This window comes from Narcine bancroftii, chromosome 2 (assembly GCF_036971445.1).
Source record: "Narcine bancroftii isolate sNarBan1 chromosome 2, sNarBan1.hap1, whole genome shotgun sequence".
NCBI lineage: Eukaryota > Metazoa > Chordata > Chondrichthyes > Torpediniformes > Narcinidae > Narcine > Narcine bancroftii.
The window spans coordinates 363129806-363156003 of NC_091470.1; the positions used below are offsets into that span (position 1 = coordinate 363129806).

Consider the following 26198-nt stretch of genomic DNA (forward strand, 5'->3'; position numbering starts at 1 on the left):
TCAGGGGCAGGAAGGCAGATTTGTCTTAGCATTAGCTGGGAGGTATAGGATTGAGGGGCACATTTCCAGTTGAACTCTATGGATGTCAATTCTCTGAGGTTAATCTTCCTTTTGCTACGGTGGTAAGAATATTCCATCTCTTCCTCCACCATTTGGGAAATGGGATTATTTTAGGCTTGGAGGGTACTCCTTCAGGCAGACAGCTCTCCTCCTCTTCCTATTTAGTCTCGATAAAGGGTCCCACCTTGAAACATTGACCAACTATTTCTATACATGGCTCGTGAGTTCCACATGCCTCTTTTTAGTTCAATTTGACAATTTAGTTAGTTCTGACAGGTTGATCATAGAGCCCGTTTCTGGGCTGTAAAGGTCTAGACCAGTGGTTCTCAACCTTTTTCTTTCCATTCACATGCCACCGTAAGTCACCCCCATTGCAATCCGTGCTCTGTGATTAGTAAGGGATTGCTTAAGGTGGGACGTGGGAGGGAAGGGAAGGTTGAGAATCACTGCTCAGGTCCCAATCATTACTGAAATATTTTGCTTGAGAAAAATTGTCAATGGTTCATTTTCTTTGGAGATAGGAAACTGTGCACCTTACGAGTCAATGAGGTATGATTAAAACAGTGGTTTGCAAACTTTTTCTTTCCACCAACCTTAAGCAATCCCTTAAGCATAGGGAATATTTAAAGTGGGATGTGAGTGGGAAGAAAAAGGTTGAGAACCATTGGGGTAGAACTCAACAAAATGAAGTACATTTGATGAAATGAAACCAAATGATATATCACCCCACTGCTCAAATGTAGCCGCACCTTACTCTCTCCATATCATCCTTACTCCCTCCATATCATCCTCACTCCCTCCATATCATCCTCACTCCCTCCATATCATCCTTACTCCCTCCATACCATTCGTACACTCTTCATATCATCCTTACTCCCTCCATATCATCCTTACTCCCTCCATATCATCCTTACTCCCTCCATATCATCTGTACTCCCTCCATATCATTCTTACTCCCTCCATATCATCTCTACTTCCTCCATATCATCCTTACTCCCTCCATATCATCCTTACTCCCTCCATATCATCTGTACTCCCTCCATATCATCCTTACTCCCTCCATATCATCCTTACTCCCTCCATATCATCCTTACTCCCTCCATATCATCCTTACTCTCTCCATATCATCCATATCAGTCGCTTCACCTCCTGAAACTCAAACACTTTAAAAAAAATATTGCTACATTATCATAAAAGGACCATGAAACCTGTGTCGCCCAATGAACCTACCTACCCTGTATGCTTTGGAGGGGGGACAGCAACTGGAGCTCCCGGGGAAACTCATGCACGTCGGGGACAGCTTATGATTGTTCTAATGGTTTGGAGGGAAAGGTTGCGACTTTACATCTGAATATGGCCACGGATGCATTTAATCCACATTCCCCCAAAAGACTATAAGACACAAGTACAGGAAGCACCAACAAGCCTGAACAAAATGATCAAGGCCATCACCACAAGAATGAACTTGCACTGAGTCACCAGTTCATTCTGTATAACACAAAAACATGATGAAAACCAGTAATGGTCACTTGCTTTAAATGTTCATCTATCCCTCCCAACCATTTTCAATGCCTTGAATTTTTTATCCTGTTTAAAGAAATGAAAAGGCAAGATTTAAGTATGCAATTTCCTCTCTGTTGTTGGAGAGACAGCAGGATCTTGTGCAATCAGTGCAGAGTGGAGAGTTTTCACATTGCTTAATAGAATTGGCAATCAGCTCCATCACTCTCACCTACCTGATTGGATTGTTTGCAATATCGGGATCCTTGGCTTTTACCTCTCCCACAAAGGCTCCAGTCTCTTGGTTCTCCTGAACCCTGAAAGTGTAGGTGGGAGAGAGGAAGAGAGGGGCCTCATCGATGTCGAGGACATTGATCTTTACATTGGTCGTGTCTTTGAACTGTCCCTGCTGGACCAGCCGCGGATCGATGTACTTGTTGCGGGCTTCCACTCTGAGGCTAAACCGCCGCTTGCTCTCATAGTCCAGAGTCTGGAAGAAAGCAGAGACAGGGTTCTATTGCCACACATCATTGCTAAAACTAAAGACATCAGCTTATTGATCAGCTGCGCGCTCCAAGGCAGATCACTGGTCAACTGTCTGATTAGTTGCTTGTTTGATCTCTGAAGTAACTCCATCCCACTGTGTTAATTAACACTCAAGCTGTGGGCATCACTCTTGTTAGTCATTTGGGTTCTGGACTAATTCTGTGATGGGACCAAAATAAATAAGAGCAGAAATAGCCATTTAACCCATGCCCCAACATTTAATCTTGAGCTGACCATTTCCACCACTGCCTGGCCTTCTCTCCATAACCTTTGATGTCCTGACTAATCAATCTCTGGACACATTTCTTTTCCTAAAGACTGGGAATGAACCAAGTATACTTTTACACTTCTCCTGGTCTTGTGATTCATGATTACCAACACTTGCTGTTTTATACTAGATTTGTTTAATTGCTAGAATCTGAATTCTGAAGCCACAGAGATGGGACTCGAAGTTGTACCCTCTGATTCAATAGTCCATAATTACCCCAGTCATTTAATCGCCATTCTTCCATAAGACACAGTAGCAGAAATAGGCTGTTCAGCCCATTGAGTCTGCCCCTCCATTCATTCATGAGCTAATCCATTTTCTCCACTCAGCCCCACTGCCTGGCCTTCTCCCTGTAACAAATGATGCCCTGAACTTAGCAAAATCACTGCCTTAAATAGACCCAATGACAGGGCCTTGTGGCTCAAATTCTGCAGATTTACTGCCCTTGAATGAAAAAAATCCTCCTCATCTCTACTCTAAGAGGGCACCTTTCAATCCTGAAGTTGTGCCCTCTTGTCCAAGATCCACCACCATGAGAAAGAACCTGTTCACATCTGCTTCCTACATTTTCTCCGTCCATGCCTTTCAACATTCAAAATATTTCTCATACTCTTAAGTTCCAATGAGTTCAGTTGTCAAGCACTCCCCAAATGTTAGCCCACTTATTCCCAGAATTATCCTTGTGAACCTCCTCTCCAATGTTAGCACATGCTTTCTTAAATGAGGAGCCCAAAACTGGTCACAATACTTGCATTGAAGTTTCACCAGTGCCATTAAGGTTAGTTACATAAGAGCGAGGCTTCAAAAGTAAGGGAAAGGTGACAGGCGGGATGTCATCTGGGAAGAATTCGACAGTTTCTATAAATCCCAGGCACTGCTACACCCATGATGGTAATAAACTGCAGAGGATTGTGAACACAGCTCAGGCCATCACACACATCTCCCTCTGTCAACTCCATCTGCACATCCTGACGCCTTGGAAAAACAGGCAACATGATAAAAGATTAACCCCACAGTCTCTTCAAACCAACCCCCTCCCCCCCGCCTTTATGTCAAGTAGAACATTCGCGTGTGTGAAGTCACACACTACCAGATTTATGGACAGTTCCTTTCCTGCTGTTATCAGACTCCTGAATGAACCTAACACTCATAATATATATTTTTTAATATTTTAATTTATTTTGTTTATTTTTTTTAATTGAGATATACAGCATGGTAACAGGCCATTTTAGCCCACGAGCCCATGCCACCCAATTACACTCAATTAACCTACAACTCCTGGTATGGTTTGAATGATGAGAGAAAACCCTGGGGAAAACCCACACTGACATGGGGAGAATGTACAAGCTCCTTACTGACAGCGCAGGATTCGAACCCTTGTCCCAATCACTGGCACTGTGAGAGCATTGCTACACTATCCGAGCGGCCCCATATCTAACTATACTGTAATGCAAAAAAGTACTGGAAAAATTCAGCAGGTCAAAGGAACCAAAGAGTCACCAATGTTTCAGGACTGAGCCCTTCGTCGTACCTTAAAACATTTGTTCCCCTTTCATTCCTATAGATCACCCTTTTATTGGCGATGGACCCCTTAAGACTTTTCTCATAGTGTTTGGGCTTCCTTCCCTCTAAAATAATCAGGTTTCCTCTGTACTTCTCTCCTACATAAGGAACAATTTAAAAAAATAAGATTTCAGTCCATGGCATGTCTTAAATGTGCTGTGGTCCCCATTGTGAATGACTGTTATTGATGCTCCTTGAACTTTTGAGTTTCTCCAGAACTTTTGTGTATTGTACTACAATTGAAGCATCTGGAGACGATCCTGTTTATACTCATAATATGATATCACTTTTATTTTGTACTAACCCTGCACTTCTGTACTGTGCCTTACTTGCTGTCCTATGTGAGATGTCCAGCTGGAATGCTCACAAAACAAACTTTCTCACTGCAGCAATGATCGTGAACTTGACATGGTTATTTCTGAGGAGAGCTATGAGACAACAGTGCTCACCAAATGCAGCCCATTACTGTAACTGAGGGCTGAATGTCCTGGTTTAAAAGTTGAGGGCATTTATCTTGCAGTTAAGGCAAATATTGCCTGTCCCAAATCTGAAAACCTACTGCTCTGAGAAACCTACTGGCTGAAGGAATCAACAGGGAACTTATCACATCTGCTCGGATTGAGTTGGAATCTGGAACGAGGTGACTGAATCGGGCAAATTTAATAGATATCTTCAAAAGAGAATTGGTGAAGGAAACACATGCGGGACAAAAGGGAAAGAGAGGGGAATGGAGTTCATCAGAGAGCTCTACAAAGAACAGACTGGGTCAGGAAAATTGCTAATTTTACCCCAGCACAATACCACGAGGCTAATCCTGTTCAGCACTTTTTGAAATGCTGGGATCTTGGAAATGAACAGAACTTCCAAGAACAGATCAAACAGCGAGGTGGGTCTCAGGCTGTTCGAATCATATAGTGCGGACTGGGGTTTTTTCTTGTATAAAATAAAATACATTTCAACACACAATATTTTATTCTTTGAGAGAGATAAAACTTTAAGTCCAGCTGAAATGAAATCTTTTTTATTGGAAATATCAAATGCATTTTGATGTAACCTTTATATTTATTATGTCACACAGCATCGGATATAATGCAAACAAAGCCTCAATGCCTTAATATTTTGTGAAAATTGTAGAATCATGGAATATTGAAGGAACACAGAACATCACGGTGGAGAACAGGCTCCGACTCACAATGTAGATAAACCTACTCTACAACAATCTATTCCTTCGCTACCTCACACCCATAACCCTTTATTTTTCTATGTGCCTGTCTAAGAGTCTTTAGAATGTTCTCATTGTACCAGCCTCCACCACCACCCCAGGCAATGCATTCCAGACACCAACCATTCTCTGGGTGAAAATGTTACCTCCGCCATCTCCCTAATCTTTGCTCCCCTCATCTTAAACAGATGTCCCATGGTACTGGCAATAGTCACTCTATGGAAAAGATGCTGGCTGTCCATCCTATCTCTGCCCCTCATAATCTATGAAGTCATCTCTCACCCTTCATCAATTCAAAGAGAAAAGCTTAGGTTCTGTCAACCTTGCTTCATAAGACATATTTTCCAATCCAGACAGCATCCTCATAAATCACCTCTGCATTCTTTGCAAAGCTTCTGCATCCTTCCCTTAATGAGATTACCAGAAATGAACACAATTCTCTAAGAGTGGTCTATCCATGGTTTTATGGAGCAACTTTATTTCACATCTCTTGAACTCAATTCCCTGACTAATGAAGACCATTATACAATAATCCTTCTTACCCACCCTATAAACCTGTGAGGAAATAAAACTTGAGGGATCTATGGTCCTTAACCCCAAGATCCTTTAGCTCCAAGTGACAGTGCAAGCTGTTATTTAGTGATGAAGGCTAGGTCGGACCTCTCTCTGGAAGTGGAAAAGGCCCAGGATGGATATTTTGGTGTAGGATCACTCAAGACTCCCTCCGCCCACACCACCTGACGTGATCTATTGCGGTGCTTTTCTGAAGAGGGTGGGCAAAATCATTGAGGACCCCTTCCACACTGCACACAGCAACTTTCAGCTGCTCCTATTGGGGAAGAGATACAGGAGGATCAGAGCCAGCACCGCCGGGCTGAGGAACAGCTTCTTCCCACGGGCAGTGGAGAACGCTGAACACAAGGAAGAGCTCACACTGACCATCGGAGACTCTCATATTTACAAAGCTGCATTTATTTATTTATTTTATATATTATGAATACTTGTCTTGCATATTTATTGTCTGTCTGTACGTGTGTTGTGTCTGGTTGCACGTCTGCACTTTTTGCATGGAGAACCGGTTGTACTTGTGCAATAAAGTTTACTTGATTTAACTTGGTTCACGTGACAAAGAATGTAATACAGAACTTGTTAATTTGGAGGAGAGTCATGAAGCAACGGTGCTCACGAAATGTAGACCATTAAAGTAACTGAGGGATAAATACCTTTTTTAAAGTTTGAGGGTATTTATCCTGTGATTATGGTAATTATTTTCTATCCCTAATGCTCAAACCTACTGCTCTAAGAAACTACTGCCTGTTAGCTTAAGATGAAATCTGGATCGTGGCGATTACATTGGGGAAATTTAATAGATAACGTCATGGACCTGTGTTAATATTAATATTTAGGTTAATGTTAAGCTACGTTTCTTATAAATGTCTTAGATTAGTTATGGATTGGTTACAGGGTTACACACACAGGTCATCGTACACTTAGAGAAGAGAGTTCATTCTCGGAGTCAACACGTCTGGACAGCAGAGCCAAAATGGAACAGACGTGTTCTTAATTGAAACTCAAGTAGCAGGTGAGGTTCTTAACAACAATTAAGCCTCTTGAACTGAGATGAAGTCAGACAAGGTTTTGTAGAAATTAAACTAAAACTGTTAAGGATTCCAGTATATGGCCACGTGGTTTCCAAGAATTGGGACCGACCCCGTTGATTATGTAATGTCACATGATTTGGGGAAATATATTATTAAATTCAGACATTTTGAATCTGTTTACAGAAGTCAAGACCCCAAGTGACACATAGACAGGAGCTGAAACCCTATGGAAGACAGGGTTGAATTACAGTAACCAGAATAGGTACTGTTATGTGTTACTCCAACTAAAAGGGGGCAGAGAGTAAGTAGATTTCAAAAGAGAAGCCTATTTATGACTACCTCTTTAAAATAAAGAGGGCAGTTTCATCATTTGGAAAACTGATTCCAAAGTCTTCATTCAAGAGAAGATCTGACTTCCTGGAAAGACAGGACTTATCCTATTCACAGGAGATACAATATAAATGGCTTTTAAATAAAAAAGACGACCTCATTTATGCCCAGAAAATAGTTGCTCCTGTATGAAGGAAAATCTCTCTGAAGGACAACTCATCAAAAGAATTGTGAGTTTAAAGGGGCCTGAAGATATAATGTTTAAAAGTGCTTTATAATTATTTCTGAACTGAAAATTTAAGATCTTCAAGCAAGACTAAAAAGTTTTTAAAATGGACTTTTCAAAGTTTTGGGACTTTAACAGACATACATATACATTTGGGCATAGTGGGGTTAAATTTAGAGTTAGGTTTAGAGATAAGTAAGTAATACAAAAGTTCTGAACTTAAAGAAGGGTAACTTTGATTGGCTAGCATAGATTGGCAAATGATACTTAAAGGACTAATGGTGGAAATGCAATGGCAATTATTTAAAGATAGCTTGGATGAAATGCAACAATTGTACATCCCATTTTGGAAAAGAATAAATCAAGGAAGGTTGTGCATCTGTGGCTAACAAGGTAAGTCAGGGAGAGGATCAAATCCAAAGAAGCAGCATTTAAACTAGCCAGAAAAAAACTGAATTGAGGACTTGGAGAAATTCAGAATTCAACAGAGGACAAAAGGATTAATTAGGAAAGGTAAAAGGGATTATGGGAGAAAGCTGGCAGGGAACATAAAAAATGACTGTAAAAGCTTTTATAGATATCTAAAGAGAAAGAAATTAGTTAAGACAAATGTGGGTCCATTACAGTCAGAAACAGGTGCATTGATCATGGGGAACAAGGACATGGCAAACCAATTGAATAACTACTTTAGTTCTGTCTTCACTAATGAAAACATGTAATCTTCAGGCAATAGTAGGGGACTGAGGATCTAATGTAAAGTAAGGACTGAAGGAAATAAACATAAGTCGAGAGGTTGTGTTAGGTAAATTGAAGGAATTAAAGGTAGATAAACACCCAGGACCAGATAGTCTGCATCCAAGAGTGCTTAAGGAAGTAGCCCAAGAAATAGTGAATGCATGAATGATAATTTTTCAAAACACTTTAGATTCTGGATTAGTTCCTGAGGATTGGAGGGTGGCAAACGTAACCCCACTTTTTTTAAGACGGGAGGGAGGGAGAAAATGGGAAACTATAGACCAGTGGGGAAAATGCTAGAGTCAGTTATTAAAGCTGGCACATTTGAAAAGTAGTGATATCATCAGACAGAGTCAACATGGTTTTATGAAGGGAAAATCATGTCTGATGAATCTTATAGAATTTTTTGAGGATGTAACCAGTAGAGTGGATAAGGGAGAACCAGTGTATGCGGTATATCTGGACTTTCAGAAGGCTTTTGATAAGGTTCCGCACAGGAGATTAATGTACAAACGTAGAGCACATGGTATAGGAAGTAAGGTATTGAGGTGGATAGAGAATTGGTTGACAGACAGTAAGCAAAGCGTAGGAATAAACGGGTTCTTTTCAGAATGGCAGGTAGTGACTAGTGAGGTACCGCAAGGCTCAGTGCTAGGGTCACAGTTATTTACAATAATATATCAATGACTTAGATGAGGGAATAGAAAGCAGCATCTCCAAGTTTGCAGATGACACGAAGCTGGGGGGCAGGGTTAGCTGTGTAGAGGATGCTAAGAGGATGCATGGTGACTTGGTCAAGTTAGGTGAGTGGGCCAAGGCACGGCAGATAAATGTGAGGTTATCCACTTTGGAGGCAAGAACAGGAGAGAAAATTGTTACTTAAATGGTGTCTGGAGAGATGTTACGAGACCTGGGTGTCGCTGTGGACCAGTCATTGAAAGTGGGCATTCAGGTACAGCAGGCAGTGAGGAAAGCAAATGGTATGTTGGCATTCATAGCAAGAGGATTCGAGCACAGGAGCAGAGAGGTTCTACTGCAGCTGGACAGGGCCTGGTGAGACCACACCTAGAGTATTGTGTACAGTTGTGGTCTCCTTATCTGAGGAAAGACATCCTTGCCATAGAGGGAGTGCAAACAAGGTTCACTAGATTGATACCAGGGATGGCAGGACTTACATATGAAGAAAGGCTGGATCGACTAAGCTTATACTCACTGGAATTTAGAAGATTGAGGGGGGATCTTATAGAAACATATAAAATTCTTAAGGGATTGTACAGGCTAGATGCAGGAAGGTTGTTCCCGATGTTGGGGAAAACCAGAACCAGGGGTCACAGTTTAAGGATAAGGGGAAAGTCTTTTAGAACTGAGATGATTTTTTTTTCTCTCAGAGGGTGGTGAATCTGTGGAATTCTTTGCCGCAGGAAGTGGTTGAAGTTGGTTACTTATCTATATTTAAGAGGGAGTTAGATTTGGCCCTTGTGGCTAAGGAGATCAGGGGGTATGGGGAAAAGGCAAGAAATGGGTACTGATCAGCCATGATCAAAATGAATGGCAGTGTAGGCTTGAAGGGCCAAATGGCCTCCTTCTACACCTATTTTCTGTGTTTCTATTATTAAACCATTATTATAGTTAAATAAGAACTATGACTGGTATTTTGAATTTACCATTATCTGGTGAATTTTCCTTTACTATTCCTGTGTTAGCGCTAACAATGTCTCTTTAGTCTCTAACAATATCTTCAAAAGGGAATTTGATACATTCTTGGTCAGGGACAAAGGGGAAAGAGAGGGGAATGGAGTTCATCAGAGAGCTCAACAAAGACCAGACTGTAGCAAGAAAATTGCTAATTCTATCCCAGCACAATACCACGACGCTAATCCTGTTCAGCAGTTTTTAAAGCAATGGGATCATGGAAATGAATAAAATTTTAAATTTAAATTTAGACATATAGCACAGTTACAGGCCATTTCAGCCCATGAGTTCGTGCCACCCAATTTACACCTCAATAACCTAGTGTATACGCCCAGAACATTTTGAGTCGTGGGAGGAAACCAGAGCCCCTGGAGAAAACCCACACAGACACGGGAGAACGTATAAACTCCTTACAGACAGCGTGGGATTCGAACCCAAGTCCATTCCTGATTGCTGGCACCGAAAGGGCATTGCGCTAACAACTGCAACCAGTGTGCTCCCCCTTCCAAGAACATATTAAGCAGTGAGATAGGTCTCAGGCTGATTGAACTATATAGTATGGACTAGGGGTGTTCTTGTATAAATTAAAATACATTTCATCACACAATATTTTAATCTTTGAGAGATAAAACTTTAATGCAGGCTCAAACCAAATCTCTTCCACTGGAAATCTTTATATTTATTATATCACACAGCATCGGAGATAATGCAAACAATGCCTCAATGCCTTAATATTTTGTGAAAATTGTAGAGTCATGGAATATTGGTGCAGGAGTAGGAACTCAGAACATCACAGCGGAGAACAGACTCCGACTCACAATGTAGATAAACCTACACTACAACAATGTATTCCTTCGCTACCTCACACACATAATCCTCTATTTTTTCTATGTGCTTGTCTAAGAGTCTTTAGAATGTTCTCAATGTAGCAGCCTCCACCACCACCCCAGGCAATACATTCCAGACACTCAACATTCTCTGGGTGAAAATGTTACCTCCGACGTCTCCTTTGCTTCCCTCATCTTAAACAGATGTCCCATGGTACTGGCAATGGTCGTTCTGGAGAAAAGATGCTGGGTGTCCATCCTATCTATGCCTCTCATTATCTTACATACCTCTATTAAATCATCTCTCACCCTTCATCACTCCAGGGAGAAAAGCTCAGGTTTTGTCAACCTTACCTCTTAAGATATCTTTTCCAATCCAGGCAACATTCTGGTAAATCTCCTCTGCCATTCTCCAAGGTTTCTACATCCTTCCTGTTATGAGGTGACCAGAACTGAAATGCAGTAATCCAAGTGTGGCCTATCCAGAGATTTACAGGGCTACAACATTACCTTATGCCTTTTGAACTGAATCCCCTGTCTAATGAAGGCCACCACACCATAAGCCTTCTTAACTACTCTATCAACTTACGTGGCAACCTTGAGGGATCTATGGACCCGAACCTAAGGATCCTTTTGTTCAGAGTGACCGTGCATGCTGTTATGGCAGAGGTGAAGGTGCAGGACCCACCAAAGGTGGGTGGAAAAAAAGGAAGACTTCTCCAGGTTAATATGGGTGGAAGATGATGGAACCTGAGAGGGAATGTAGTGAAAATGGGTAGGGGACAAAACTTAGGATCTGGATGTGGATGTGGCTTAGAATAAGAGAGTAGGAGCATGTAACCAGAAATTAGAGAATTCTATGTTACTACTTTTGGGCTGTTGACTGCCCATGTGGAATATGAGGTGTTGTTCCTCCAGTTTGTTTTAGGCTTCACTCTTGCAGTGGAGAAGGCTCAGGATGGACATATTGGTGGAGGACTGGAATCTCCCTTCACCCCCTATCGACGAGATCTACCCAGGATTGTTGTCCGAAGAGGGTGCACAAAATCACTGAGGATCTCTTCCACCCCACTCACAGCATTTTTCAGGTGTTCCGCTTGGGGAAGAGATACAGGAGGATCAGAGCCAGAACCACCAGGCTGAGGAACAGCTTCTTCCCACAGGCAGTGAGAATGCTGAACGACCAAAATAACTGCTCACACTAACCATCTGAGACTCTCATATACATGAAACTATATTTATTGATTTATTTTTATCGATAAACATTTGTCCTGCATATTTATTATCATGTGGTGACCCACCACTATGCTGTGACGAACTGGCCCCGCTTGTTAAGCACTGTCTGAGGGGGCAGTCATGAAAAGATGGCAACGCGCATCCATCTCTTCAGGCCTAGAACGGAAATTGGCATGTGCACTTGCGTCAACCAGACGCAAGCGGCGGAACATTCACGTGACTGGTGGCTTAATAAGCGAGCGTGCAAAGTTTGAATAAACATTCTGTTGTGACACTTGAGCCAGCTGCCTGTGTCTCCAGTCTGTACAACTGCTCTCTCACAGCGCGCTACAGACTGTCTGTAGGTGGGTTAGGTCTGGTTATGTGTCCACGTGTTTTGTACTGGGGACCGGAGAACCCTGTTTCGTCGGGTTGTTCTTGTACAATCAGATGACTATAAAATTGATTTGACTTGGTTCATGTGACATTGAATATGAACTTGAACTTGTAACTTCCAAGGAGAGACATGAGGCAACGGTGCTAACAAAATGCAGGTTATTACTGTAGCTGAGGGATGAATGTCCTTGGTTAAAAGTTAGGGCATTTATCTTGCAGTTACAGCAATTATTGCTTGTCCCTAACCCCAAAATGGACTGCTCTAAGAAACCGACTGGCTGAAGAACTGAACAGAGAACTTGCTACTTCTGCTCAGATGGAGTTGGAATCTGGAAAGTGGTGACTGAATCGGGCAGATTTAATAGATATCTTCAAAAGAGAATTTGATACATTCCTGGTGGGGGAAACATTTGCAGGACAAAGTGGAAAGGGAGGGGAATGGAGTTCATTGGAGAGCTCTCCAAAGAGCAGGTTGCGGCAGGAAAATTGCTCATTCTACCCCGGCACACCATCCTTGCTCAGCACTTTTCGAAACAATGGCATCATAAAAGATAAGGCCCCTGTGGACAGGGGAGTTAAGGGTTATGGGGGTAAGGCAGGGAATGGATACTGATGGAGAATGACCAGCCATGATCTGAAAAATGGCTCGACGGGCCAATTGGCCAACTCCAACACCTATTGTCTACAAGTGAACAAAACTTCCAAGAGTGGATCAAACAGTGAGGTGGGTCTCAGGCTAATCGAATGATATAGTGTGGACTGGGGTTTTTTTCTTGTATAAAATAAAATTCATTTCAACACACAATATTTTATTCTTTGAGAGAGATAGAAACTTTAATGCCAGCTCAAATTAAATCTTTTCTATTGGAAATATCAAATGCATTTTGCTGTAACCTTCATAGTTATTTCTATCACAGAGCATCGGAGATAATGCAAACAATGCCTCAATGCCTTAATATTTTGCAAGAATTGTCGAAGTGTAGAATGTAGGTGCAGGAGAAGGAACATAGAACATCACTGAGGATCTCTTCGACCTATGACGTACTGTATAATAAGCCTACTGCACAACAATCTCACCCTTCCTGGTCTCACACTCATGATTCTTTATTTCCCTTATATCCATTTGCCTCTCAGAGTCTTTCGATTGCCTCTATTGTATCAGACTCCACCACAACACTCAGCAATGTATTCTGGGCACCAACCACTCTGTGTGTTAAAAAGCCTACCTCTAACTCCTTCCCTGAACTCTGCTCCCCTCACTTTAAACAGATGTCCCATGGTACTTGCTATTGTCACTGGGGAAAAGGTGCTGGCCGTCCAACCTGTCTATGCCTCTCATTATGTCATATATGCTTCTATTTAGTCACCTCTCACCCCAAAGAGAAAAGCACGAGCTCTGTCATATTCTTCATATGACTCATTTCTCCAATCTATCCACCATCCTAGTAAATCTCTGCATCCTCTCCAAAGCTTCTACTTCCTTCCTGCAATGAGGTGACCAGAACTGAACACAACATTCCAAGGGTGGTCTAACCAGAGCTTTAAAGTGCTGCAACATTGTACTGATAAGTTTTCCTCCACTGTATATAGTCCCTACTGGCTACTGTATGTATGAGGCTGGCCCGCCGACTAATGACTCATCCCCTATGTCTCCTCCCCTTTTGTCCTGGCCATAAAGGTCTAGCTACCTCCCCCTTTCTGGCATTCCTGTACCTGGATCCGGACCAGCCAAAGTCTTGTCTGTATTAAAGCCTATTGTTCCCTCAGTTCTCAACTCTGTGGTTATTGATAGTGCCTTTCAAACATAATCTCATGTCTCTTGAACTCAATCCTTCAACTAACAAAGGTTGGTGTACTACAAATCTTCTTGGCCACTCTATCAATGTGTGACAACCTTGAAAGGAATATGGACCTGGACACCAGTATACCTTTGTTAGGAGTGACAGTGTAAGCTGTTATGGGGAGGTGAAGGAAACGAAGGGGGTGGAAATATGGGAGAATCCTGAGGGGAAACATGGGTGGATGATTGATGGAAGCAAAGAGGGAAGGTTGTGAGTATGGATGAGGTGAGTTGTGTGGGATAGGGGGAGAAGATAGGAGTGGGAAGTGTTTGTGGAGTACAGAATTAGCTTAGCATAAGAGAGTAGGGGCATGTTACCAGTAATTGGAGAATTCTATGTGACTGCTCTTGGGCTCCAGACTGCCCAGCTTCACTCTGGCAGCGGAAGGCCAGGAAAGGACATGTTGGTGTGAGAATAGGATGAGGTGCAAAAATAGCATGAACTTGAGATGGAATTATGCACAGAGTGGAGCTGGTGTGGAAAGCGGTGTCAAATCTACTCACATTGTAACTCCAAACCCACCAAATGTGGTGAGAACCATAGAACACTACAGCACAGAAACAGGCCCTTCGGCCCTTCTACTCCTGTCTAGCCTCACTGACCTCCACCCTGTCCTCCATACCCCTCTCATCCATGTAATTGTCTAAATTTCTCTTAAATGTCAAAATTTAGCCTGCATTCACCACTTTAGCTGGCAGCTCAGTCCACACTCCCACCACTCTCTGTGTGAAGAAGTTTCCCCTGAACTTTTCCCCTTTCACCCATAACCCATTTCCACTTAACTCTTAACTGCTCCGTAGTTTGTGGGGATTATGAATGGAGAGTAACTATTGGCAATGTGAGCATAAGCCACATCTGTGTTTGAACTGGCCCCCTTTCGCACCCCCCAAAGAAAATCAGGTAGTAAGCAGGTAAAACCAAACCTTCTTCAGAGTGATGACGCCTTCCTGGGTCTTGTTATCGGTAAAAATGCTGAAGGAATCGGAACCATCACTGGCTTGCACACTGAAGGTCATTTCTGCATTTCGTCCGATGTCGGCATCAGTGGCTAGCACCCTTCCGATGGGGGCCTCGACGTCGGCCGACTCTGGCACTGTAAAGTGGTACAACTCTGGGAAGGGGAGAGAGAGAGAGAGAGAGAGAGAGAGAGAGAAACAACAAGGTGGTCAGCATCAAGATGTCCCCATGTCGAAGGAATGCACCAAAGGAACAAGATGTTAAAGTATGTTCTTCGATTTAAATGTTAGAGAATCAGCATGGTGACAGACTCTTCTGCTCCATGAGTCCACACCACCCAAATACACCAATTAACTTCCTAACCCGCATGTCTTTGGATCGTGGGAGGAAACCGGAGCACCCAGAGAAAGCCCATGCAGGTCACAGGGAGCATGTACAACTGCTTGCAGACAGAGCTCGATTTGAACCCGGGCCACTGGTGCTGCCACAGGCAAAAGGCAAAAAGAAATGAGACAATTGTGGAATGAAAATGCATTCTGGGGCAGTAATGTTAAAACCGAGGAAAGGGAGGAATGATTCAGCTCCAGGCACAACCACAATCATTTTTTCTTGGACACAAAGGTCTATCTGCCCCGTTGCAAGTCACTTTTCTTGCACGAGGATTAATGTGAATGCGGGCAGTGAGAATGCTGAACGTCTAAAGGAACTGCTCACAATAACCATCCAAGCTTCTACTCTCACTAAAGGATTTTTATTTGTCCTGCGTATGTATTGTTAGTCTGCATGTGTGTGATGTCATGTTGTGTATCTGCATGTTTCGCACCGAGGACCGGAGAATACTGGTTCGTCAAGTTGTACTTGTGCAATCGGATGTCAATAAACTGGAACTTGCACTGATTTGTCTATCTTATTTATTGTCTGTTTTTAAATTTTAATTCAATTAATTGACTATTATCGCTTTTCTTTACAAGTGCATGTTCGATTGTAGCAAGTAAGAATTTCGGTACAATGTGATACACCTGATACAATGTGTATGATAATAAACTTCTCATCATCAATAGAAGATTTCTGCCCTAGACGTCATGCTGGTGAGGTGGGATTTCAAATGTCCTTTCCACGGCCACAAATACAAAATGAACAGACAGGATGAAAATCAAGAGATCTTCACAAGCAGGGAATCTGAAATAAAACAGAAGATGGTGGGCATACTCAGCAGGTCACACAGCATCTATGGACCCATGGGCTGAGTTAACACTTCAGGATGAAGTATTCGTCAGAACTCAGATGCAATCACTTTATTCCTTGTCACAAACTAGAGTGGGTCCCAGATGCAGGTTAATTAATCCATCGAATTTCAATGTATCATAATCAACATTACTAGCAAGAGTATTCTGACCCCTGCTGGTTTAACCTCAATGACAATTCACATACAAGTTACTGCAGTGCACTCCAGCGTCTGAAAATTTCCTTGTTTACTTTAAAACACCTTGGGCAGAATGGTTGGTATAGTGATTAGCACTGTTAGGCTTGTTCTTTCAAGAAGAACGACTTTATGTGGGTTTAACACTGAACCGACTTTACTTTCCTGCTTGGAAGCACTTTGTAAAATGATTCTCCTTGCATTTATAGCAAGACTTTCAATAAGCAGGATGCATCTTTGGAATGTGTCTACCTTTGCACCTGCTGCATTTGCTGTTTGAGTTTACCACTTAGTTTTGGGAAACTCCTGGTGCCCTTCTTATCTGTTTTCATCACACGCACTCTTGTGTCTATCCTGTCCAGCTCCTTAGCTTGTGCCGATGTGGTCTCTGCTGCCCTACACATATTCACAGCTTTTTCCAGAGACAAAACTTTTTCACGCCACAGTCTTTCTCTAAGTCTATTATCTGGGATTCCACAAACTATTTTCCCTTTAATGATCACATGTTTCAAATCTCCAAGTTCACAGGACTTGTGTGAAGCTCAAGTAAGTATTGATCAAAGCTAATATCTTGTTTTTGGTCGCAGGAGAAAAACTTGAACCTCTCAAACGTGACATTTTTGCGTGAAACAAAATACTCCTCAGAGTGTCCAATGTAACAACTGTCTCATCACTTTGAAAACTGTTACAGATGTCCAAGGCATCTTCACCCATTCTCTGCAGAAGTACAGCCACTTCCCATTTTCCATCAGCATTACGGCGTCAGAAGTGGGATAGAATGGGAGTCGCGGGTGTTGTCATTGGAAGACAGTTGAAGCAGTTCAAGGAAAATTAAGTCTGTTAAGTGCTAAACCTATATAAAGTCATTTTTTTCTTGAAATAACAAGTGTAACAAGCACGCCGCTATTATACCGGTTCAAATCCAGTGCTGTCAGTGAAGAATTTATACGTTCTCCCCATGTCTGCATGGGTTTCCTGTGGGTGCTCCAGTTTTCTCCCACCCTCCAAAACATACAGGGTTGTGGATTAATTTGGGTGTAATTGGATGTCACAAATTTAAATGGCTAGAATGGGCTTCTATCATTTTGTAAATAAAATAAATAAAAACTTTAAGCCTGTTATGAGTCCAGAGGACCCCAAAACTCAGCAGAAATAGACATTCACCAAGACAAATGGTTACTTAAACAAGAGTTGATTTTAATTATCTTTAAACATGAAAACAGAATTACACTTTCTTATCTCGATTGACTTAACTAATCTAACTTAACCCCCTTCTAATTCTAAGCGCATGTATGTGTAATGTGTGTGTAAGTTCAGAAAAGTTCTTGGATTCACAGTCCAATCTTACTTCTCATTCCTCCAAGTTCGTTGGTTGTAGGCAATTCTTATACTGTGCACAGAATTTAACATTTATAAAGTTCACCAGACTTTGGTGCTCGAAAGGTAAATGGTTACCGCTCAGGAAGGTTCTTGTTGGTTTTCAGAGAGAGTTTTGTTGTTCCAGGACATCCTCAACTGATTTACTTCCATCAGTCACTTCAATGTCTTGCTGATGAAACTTGCCCCTTCAGGGTTCTCCAGATGATCACCTCTTTCTTTCAGGTCACCACAGAGCTCCTTTTTGTTTCTTTTTTGTTCTCTTGCATGAACCACAAGGACTGTGTCTAGGCCATCTTCCACACTCGGGCTTCTTGCCAGCTTGCCCTGTTTCAGTCTCAGCTACTTCTGCTGGCTGACACTGTCAAGTGATCTCTGTCTGTCTGTCTGTCTCTCTCTCTCTCTCTCACACACACACACACACACACACACACACACACACACACACACACACACACACACACACACACACACATGCACACACACGCACACACATACACACACACACACACACACACGCACTGAAACTGATAGAAAGCCTGTTTGACTCTCTCTGCTTGTGAAACCACATGACTCTCTTACAACAGCTAGTCTCCAACAGATAATAGCGGAGCCAGTATTCTCTTTCATCTGTTGCTTTTGGGTAAACCAGAATCTATTAGTGATGTCACTTGAGCACTCTTCAAAGTTCTTGCAAAAAGGTGTGAGAAATCACTATTTCAAATAAGATCTGTTTGAAAGTGTTTGCATGTGACCTATTTCAACAAACCTTTCCCAATTTACCCCCCAAAAACATATCTATATACTCTGTCACAAATCAAAGACGTTTTTTTGTGAGTTGAGACTGAAACACTGTTTCCCTGGCAGACACACCATTTCTCAGGAAGTTGAATGATTTTTTATAAAATGTGCATTGGTATTGTAGAAAATAAATGCAAAAGAGACTGCCGATACCAGAATCTGGAACAGAAAACAGGACTCTGGAGAACTGAGCAGGTCAAGCAGCATCTGTGGGGGAGAAAGGTGCAGGTCGATGTTTCAGCTCTAGGATCTGAATTTCAATTGTTGGCTCATAACATTTATCCACACTTTTGCTGCATAACCTATTGAGTCCTTCCGGCCTGATTTTGCTCAAAATAAATCATAGTGACGTGGAATATCTATGCAGAGGTCTTCAAGCACGGCATTTGGAGGCTTTCAGGCAAAATCCCCATGCCTGCAGTGCATAGGATGTGTAAAGGAGTCTCTTGGTGTTCAGAATGAGGACTCTGGTCAGCTGCAAAGTTCAGGTGCAAGGCAATCACTAGCTATTTCTGCCATTAATATGTTTTACAGAAACTTCCTAAACCAAAGGCTCCCAAAATTTCGCCCAGTGAGAGTGCAGTCAAATTTGAGGGCAGCTGCTGACCAGAGGATGCAATAGGTTAGATATAACATGCATTTATTCTTGTGGGCATCATGTTTGGTGTAGTGGTTAGCGTAAAGCTTTCACACCACCAGTGATCAGGACCAGTCTGGGGTTCGAATCCCACACTGTCTGTAAGGAGTTTGCACGTTCTCCCCGTGTCTGCATGGTGTTTCTCTGAGGGCTCTGGTTTCCTCCCACCGTACAAAACATACCGGGGGTGTAGGTTAACTACACTATACCAAGCTGTATGTCCAAATTTAATATATTTAAAATCTAAGGGGATCACCAATAAACCCAATTGAGAATTCTGTCATGCTTCGGGTGGTAAGAATGCAGAGTTCACTGACCACTGGACGGGTGGAGATGAACAGCATTCAGTCATTTACAGGGAAGGTGGATACGCACATCAGGGAGGGAGGCGTGAGATGGGGCAGAAGGAGGCAAGAAGCTAAGATTGGATATCAACACTGGCACACCCCTTGTTGGACCAAATGATGACTATCTATCTAAGTAGAATACATCCCTCATCACTAACTTCAAACATTGCCTCACAGGGCACCACATATTCAGATCAGCTATGGTCACGGAGTCATCAAATTAAACAGCACAGATAGAGGTTCTTTGACTCAACTACTATGCTGGTCAAGTTTGTTTCTTGCTGGGGCCTCATTAGAAAATAAGGGGTGCTGGACAAAGTGGTGACTCTCTGTCTTCCTTATGGCAGATGAAGTTAAAGAATTTCATTCCAAATGTAGTATTATGTGACAATAATTGAACCTTTTACCTTTACCTGAATTTGTCCCACTTGCCTGTGTTTGGCTCATATCCATCCAAACCACAAAAACCTGCCCAAATATCTTTTTGAAGATATAATTAGATCTGCCTCTACCACTTTTCCTGGCCCACACACCCACTCCCCTATGTGTTAAAACTCAGGGAATGGTGCTTAATATAGAAATGTAGAAGCATGGAACGTGTGCTAACATCCCAAGGCTAAAGTTCTGGTGCTTGACATGGTCTCAGTCTTTTTACCCTCTGGGCAACAACAAAGTTTCAATTTAGCGTGACTGTGGCAAAACCACTGTTATACTTTGCTTGGCCGCCTCCGGCTGGAGACGCGTCTGAAGACCGATCTGACCCAGAACCCTTTGCATGCTCCCTAGTCATCCCACCGTGATCAGGGGATGAGGTTGTTTGCAGCTCCAGTCTATAGGCAATAAAAGCCTATCGGTTCCACAGTGACTGTGGTAGGAAAGGTGTCATTAACATGGAAAGGACGCAGAAAAGATTCATGAGAATTTTAATAGGGCTGGCGGGTTTGAATTAAAAGAGGGTTTGGAGAGACTGGTCTTTTTCTGTCGGAGAGTGAGGGGGGGAGAACCTATACCAGGTTTCTGAAGAGTAGGAATGAGGTAAATAGTTGTAGTCGAATTCCCAGGGTAAAAGAGATTACACCGAGAGGACATGGGATAAGGATGAGAGGGAAATGGTTCAAAAGTGATTTGCACTTTCTTCACACAGAAGATGGTGAGTACTTAGAACAAACTGACAGAAGAACGTGGTTCGGGGCATTTATAACATCCCAAAGATATTCAGACTGGTGCGTGGATAGAAAAGGTTGAGAGGGATATGGGCCAAATGCCAGCAAATAGGACTGGCTTGGTTGGAATCGACAAATCCGGTCGAAAGGCCTGCTTGAATAAAATAGAAATCTGTGAACCTATGAAAGACAACTTCTGCACGCCAATTCCCATAGAGAGCAATGCAAGATCAATGGATAACCTGCTTCAGAGATGCTGATAGAGAGATAAATATTAGTCAGGAAAATGGAGAGAAGTGTCATACAGCTTTTTTCTGAAACTGCCCTCGTAAGTTCCCCTTTACTTCCTGTGGATGCTGTGTGACCTGCTGAGTTTTGCTGGCCCATTTGTGCATTGCACCCAACCCCAGCATCTGCAGGCTTTACCATTTATTAGTTGGTTTCTCACACCCTCAGAGAGTAGATGATGATTTGGTTCACTGCCTTGATTAAGACATGTTAACTCTGACAGTGGAGCACTCTTCAAAGAATGCTAGATTGGCTTCCCGGAGTGGAAATTTAATCCAAGACTATCAGGGTCTTGTCTGAGGGTGAACTTCCTCTCAATAATAAATGTATGTTTGGCATCTCATTACTGTAGAAAAAGTCTTCACAATCGATTGGATGATTAGATTTTTGGATGTGCTGAATATTTAGTAGATTGATGAATGTTTACCTTCTCGTTAAGTGAGGGAATTCAGGTTTTTCTGTGGTTTGTCACTGCCCGCCTCAGCCCTTCATAATATCCATTTGACATCATATTTCCACTTGCTATGGAGTGCCATCTGCTGCAAACTCAAGGGAGCGGTAACAAGCTGTCGCTGGCTGGGTTCTGGACAAAGGCAAGCCATTTGCATTGCACAGAACTCCAGTGGGCCTCAGGACAGGCATTTTGAACTTGCAGCTCCAATTATCTCGAATGATTCGGGACATGTGTAGTTTGGGGACTGTCGGACAACGAAGGCAACAGAGGAAAATATAAACCACCGAGGTGGCTTGGAAATTTACATGCAGATGAAAAGAACGAACAGGGCCAATTTCAATTGGTAATGTGATAAAGTGTGCTTCATCATGCACGAATATAAGATTAAAGAGCGGCTTATATAATTCTGGATGTAGAAACATGTTTGAGATAACAATGATGAACTTTCTTAAGTGTCGCCAATAAAATAAACTAAGCTATTGCCATGTGGTTTAGTCGAGAACGTCAGCAGATTCTGGGCTTGAGTGCTGGAGAAACTCAGCGCCCTCAGAAAGTAAAGGGTGACCAATGTTTCGGGCCTGGGCTCTTCAGCAAAAATAGGCAGTTGCTTGTGGAGGGAAAGAGGAGAGCACGAGAGGAGAGGAGGGAGGAAGGGGCAGCAGGATGTGCGCAAGCTAACACCATTATTCCCTTAGTGTAAATGATGTCTTGAAAGTAAGATCCTGAACTCAAAACCACCACATTCTGGCTCCTAATTATTATTATTGGCATTAATGGCTAATATATAATAACTGCTATTACAGATACAAGAGTAAATATGGGAAGTGCCTCAATATCATTTGAATTGACAGAAATTTGATGACTAAAATAGCTTCAATTTCGCACAATGCTGTCGGAAGATGGTCATCATTAAGTCTTTGATTACTCCAAATGGAATTAAGAATTTTCTTGATTGATCTAATCATTCTTTCCCACACACCTCCACGATGTGATCCTGCAGGTAGGTTAAATGTCCAATTAATTTCTTTCTGAAGTAATACATCATGAATTTGATGTTGAGTCCAATTTTGAATTGCTTTCCGTGACTCTAGATGAGCTCCTGTGAAGTTAGATCCGTTATCAGAACGTAATTCCTTCATTGAAAATTCTTTTAACTCTTCTGGATTTTGAGGCATTTGTTCTTGAGATTGTGAAAGAAATTCAGGACCAGACACCCAAGTGTTGGCTTTTTTAGAAACGATTGAACTTTTCATCCTCATGAAGTCATGTCAGCTGGATTATCCACTGTTTTAACATATCCCCATTGATTAGCATGCGAAACCTTCTCGATCTCATTAATTTTGTTCGTCACAAGGTACGAAACCTCATGGTTTTGTTATTAATGTATTTAAGCACTGATGTACTATCAGTCCAAATCACACAATCTGCTAATTCTATCTGTAACTCTCTTCTTAACACAGTGTCCATTTTGCTCGCCACAGTAGAGGCAGTCAATTCCATTCCCGGTATGGTGATTGGTTTTAATGGAGCCACTCTGGCTTTTCCCATTATAAATCTACAGTCATTTCGCTGTACTAAATAATTGTCAGTACAAAAGCCACCTTTGTCTCAGCAAAGTGACGTAACCGAGCAAATGTGGCAATTCCAAAGCCTGTTGGTTTAAAACGTCTGTTGATTTCAAAATTCTCCAACATTTTAAGACTCTCAATCCAATTCATCCAATCTTGTACGATGGAATCTGGTACAGTTTCATCCCATACAAATTTTCCTGCAAAATTCTTGCAGAATTTTCTTGGCCATTAATACTATTGGTGCCAATATTCCCAAATGATCATATATTGAGCTTACGATTGAAAGAATACCTGTTCTTTCAGAACAATTTTGAATTTGAAAGCATCAGACTGAACACACTATTGAACTCCTAGAATTCTTTCAACAAGTAGAACGTCACAATCTAAATCAAGATGTTTTATCTCCTTTGCTCTTTCTGCCTCAGGAATAACAGCCAACACATCTCGACTGTTGCTAATCCATTTCGTAAGGAAGAAACCTCCTTTATTACAGATCTCTTTCAACTCATGATAAAGATCTATTGCTTCTTTTTCTGAAACCACTGATGTAAGACAATTATCAACATAGAAATTATTCCTGATGTTTATAGTCTGAGAACTAAATTACTCTTCATTATCTTCAGCACATTTCCTGAGAGCAAAATTTGCACAACTCGGTGACGAAGTTGCTCCAAATAAATGAACTGTCCTTCTGTATGCAATCATATCTTTACTGTAATCTCCATTAGGCCACCATAACAATTGTAGAAAATCACGAGCTTCTGATGGTATTTTCACTTGATCAAACATCGCTTCAATATCTGCATCAATTACAATAGGCTCTTTACAAAATCTTATCAAAACACCTATTAAACTACTGGTTAAATCTGGACCTTGTAAAAGTTGAAATTTCAATGAAACTCCTTGAAATGATGCTTCACAATACAACATGTAGTTTCTCCTTTTGTGGATATATAACTCCATGATGAGGTAAATACCATTTTCTACCATCTTTACGTTCCAAGATATCTTCAGATACCTTTTCTACATAACCCATGGTTATCATGTTCAACATGACATTGGTATATTCCAAATGAAAGGAAGAATTTCTCTTCAAATTCAGCATGCGCTGTTCTGTTGTTTGACGTACAAATTCTGCTGTTTGCCGTGCAAATTCTGCTGTTTGGCGTACAAATTCTGCTGTTTGCCGTGCAAATTCTACTGTTTGCCGTGCAAATTCTACTATTTGGCGTACAAATTCTGATGTCTGGCGTACAAATTCTGCTGTTTGGCGTACAAATTCTGCTGTTTGCCGTGCAAATTCTACTGTTTGGCGTACAAATTCTGCTGTTTGCCGTGCAAATTCTACTGTTTGGCGTACAAATTCTACTGTTTGGCGTGCAAATTCTACTGTTTGCTGTGCAAATTCTACTGTTTGCCATGCAAATTCTACTATTTGGCGTACAAATTCTGATGTCTGGCGTACAAATTCTGCTGTTTGGCGTACAAATTCTGCTGTTTGCCGTGCAAATTCTACTGTTTGGCGTACAAATTCTGCTGTTTGCCGTGCAAATTCTACTGTTTGCCGTGCAAATTCTACTATTTGGCGTACAAATTCTGATGTCTGGCGTACAAATTCTGCTGTTTGGCGTACAAATTCTGCTGTTTGGCGTACAAATTCTGCTGTTTGCCGTGCAAATTCTACTGTTTGGCGTACAAATTCTGCTGTTTGCCGTGCAAATTCTACTGTTTGGCGTACAAATTCTACTGTTTGGTGTGCAAATTCTACTGTTTGCTGTGCAAATTCTACTGTTTGCCATGCAAATTCTACTATTTGGCGTACAAATTCTGATGTCTGGCGTACAAATTCTGCTGTTTGGCGTACAAATTCTACTGTTTGGCGTACAAATTCTGCTGTTTGGCATACAAATTCTGCTGTTTGCCGTGGAAATTCTGCTGTTTGGCGTACAAATTCTACTGTTTGGCGTACAAATTCTGCTGTTTGCCGTGCAAATTCTACTTTTTGCCATGCAAATTCTACTATTTGGCGTACAAATTCTACTGTTTGGCATACAAATTCTGCAATTTGCCGTGCAAATTCTGCTGTTTGCCGTGCAAATTCTACTGTTTGCCGTGCAAATTCTGCATACAAATTTCTCTCTTCTTCAAAGGTAATATACAGTAATGACCATCAATATGTTTAACAGAATTTGAAACTAAATCCAGAAGCTGCTTGTCCTCCTTTGAAGGTTCTTGAATATCAGTGAGACATTCAGGAAAATCAATTTTAAACTGTTGTTCCCACAGATCATTAAGTTTCACAACTGAAATTTGGTTGATATTTACATTTAACGATTACTGATCATTACACTCATTTTTCCTCTTCTTTTTTCTTTGGCTTGGCTTCGCGGACGACGTCAGCTGCAGGCTCCATTAATTGTCCATCGAAGTAACGTTTCACGGCATAAGGTCCATCATTTTGACTCCTTATTACTTCTAGAGGTTCGAGAGCTTTTGGTACATCTAATCCAATTAACACCTCGATTTTGGCATCGATCTTGGGTACGCAAACGTCTTTTAAGTGATCCCATTGTTAGATATAATCCTGATAGGGAATATTCTCCTTATTCAAAAGCATAGTCTTCTGAGTATATACACTTGGAAGATGGCAAAATTACTTGCTATTCAATCCAACAAACCTTTCAATGTTCTTTTCATCATTCATTGTCTTCAACAAGATCTGTGATCTTTTACCATGAAGATTAAGTTTATTTATTAATTCAACAGTACAAAATGATGTGGTACTTCCAGGATCAAGAAATGCGTAGGTCTGCAGTATGAAGCTCCCCTTTTTAGCTTTAACCTGCACAGGAACTATTGAGAGAGCTTTGTTACCGGTCCCAGTCAGGCTGTTTGTTTGAACCGAAGCTAAAGCATCCTCATTGACTGTCGCATTAGTCTTCGATTCAGATTGCTTGACTTCCTTCTCAATTTTTCTTCATTGAGTATACTGTAACTTGGGATGTTTTAAACTGTATATATCACAAATGAGTCGCTTATTACAAGTTTTGCTGATGTGGCCTTTACACAAGGAACCAAAACATATTCTTCTTTAAAAAGGTTAATTTCTCATCATATGACTTTTTTCTCCAATCGTGAATATCTTTCTAACGCATGATTAT

At 41.6% G+C, this 26198-nt stretch overlaps 1 protein-coding gene across 2 annotated transcripts in view; it reads right to left on the minus strand.

Moving 5' to 3' along the window:
• The window catches only part of LOC138755821 (cadherin-7-like), a 176362-nt gene that overhangs the window by 70514 nt on the left and 79650 nt on the right, over positions 1–26198 (minus strand). For both annotated transcript variants that reach the window (XM_069922499.1, XM_069922500.1), the window contains exons 6-7: positions 14946–15133; positions 1797–2050 (exon numbers count right to left, since the gene is read on the minus strand). In XM_069922499.1, coding sequence (XP_069778600.1) covers positions 1797–2050; positions 14946–15133 — 442 coding nt within the window. The remainder of the gene's footprint in view (positions 1–1796; positions 2051–14945; positions 15134–26198) is intronic.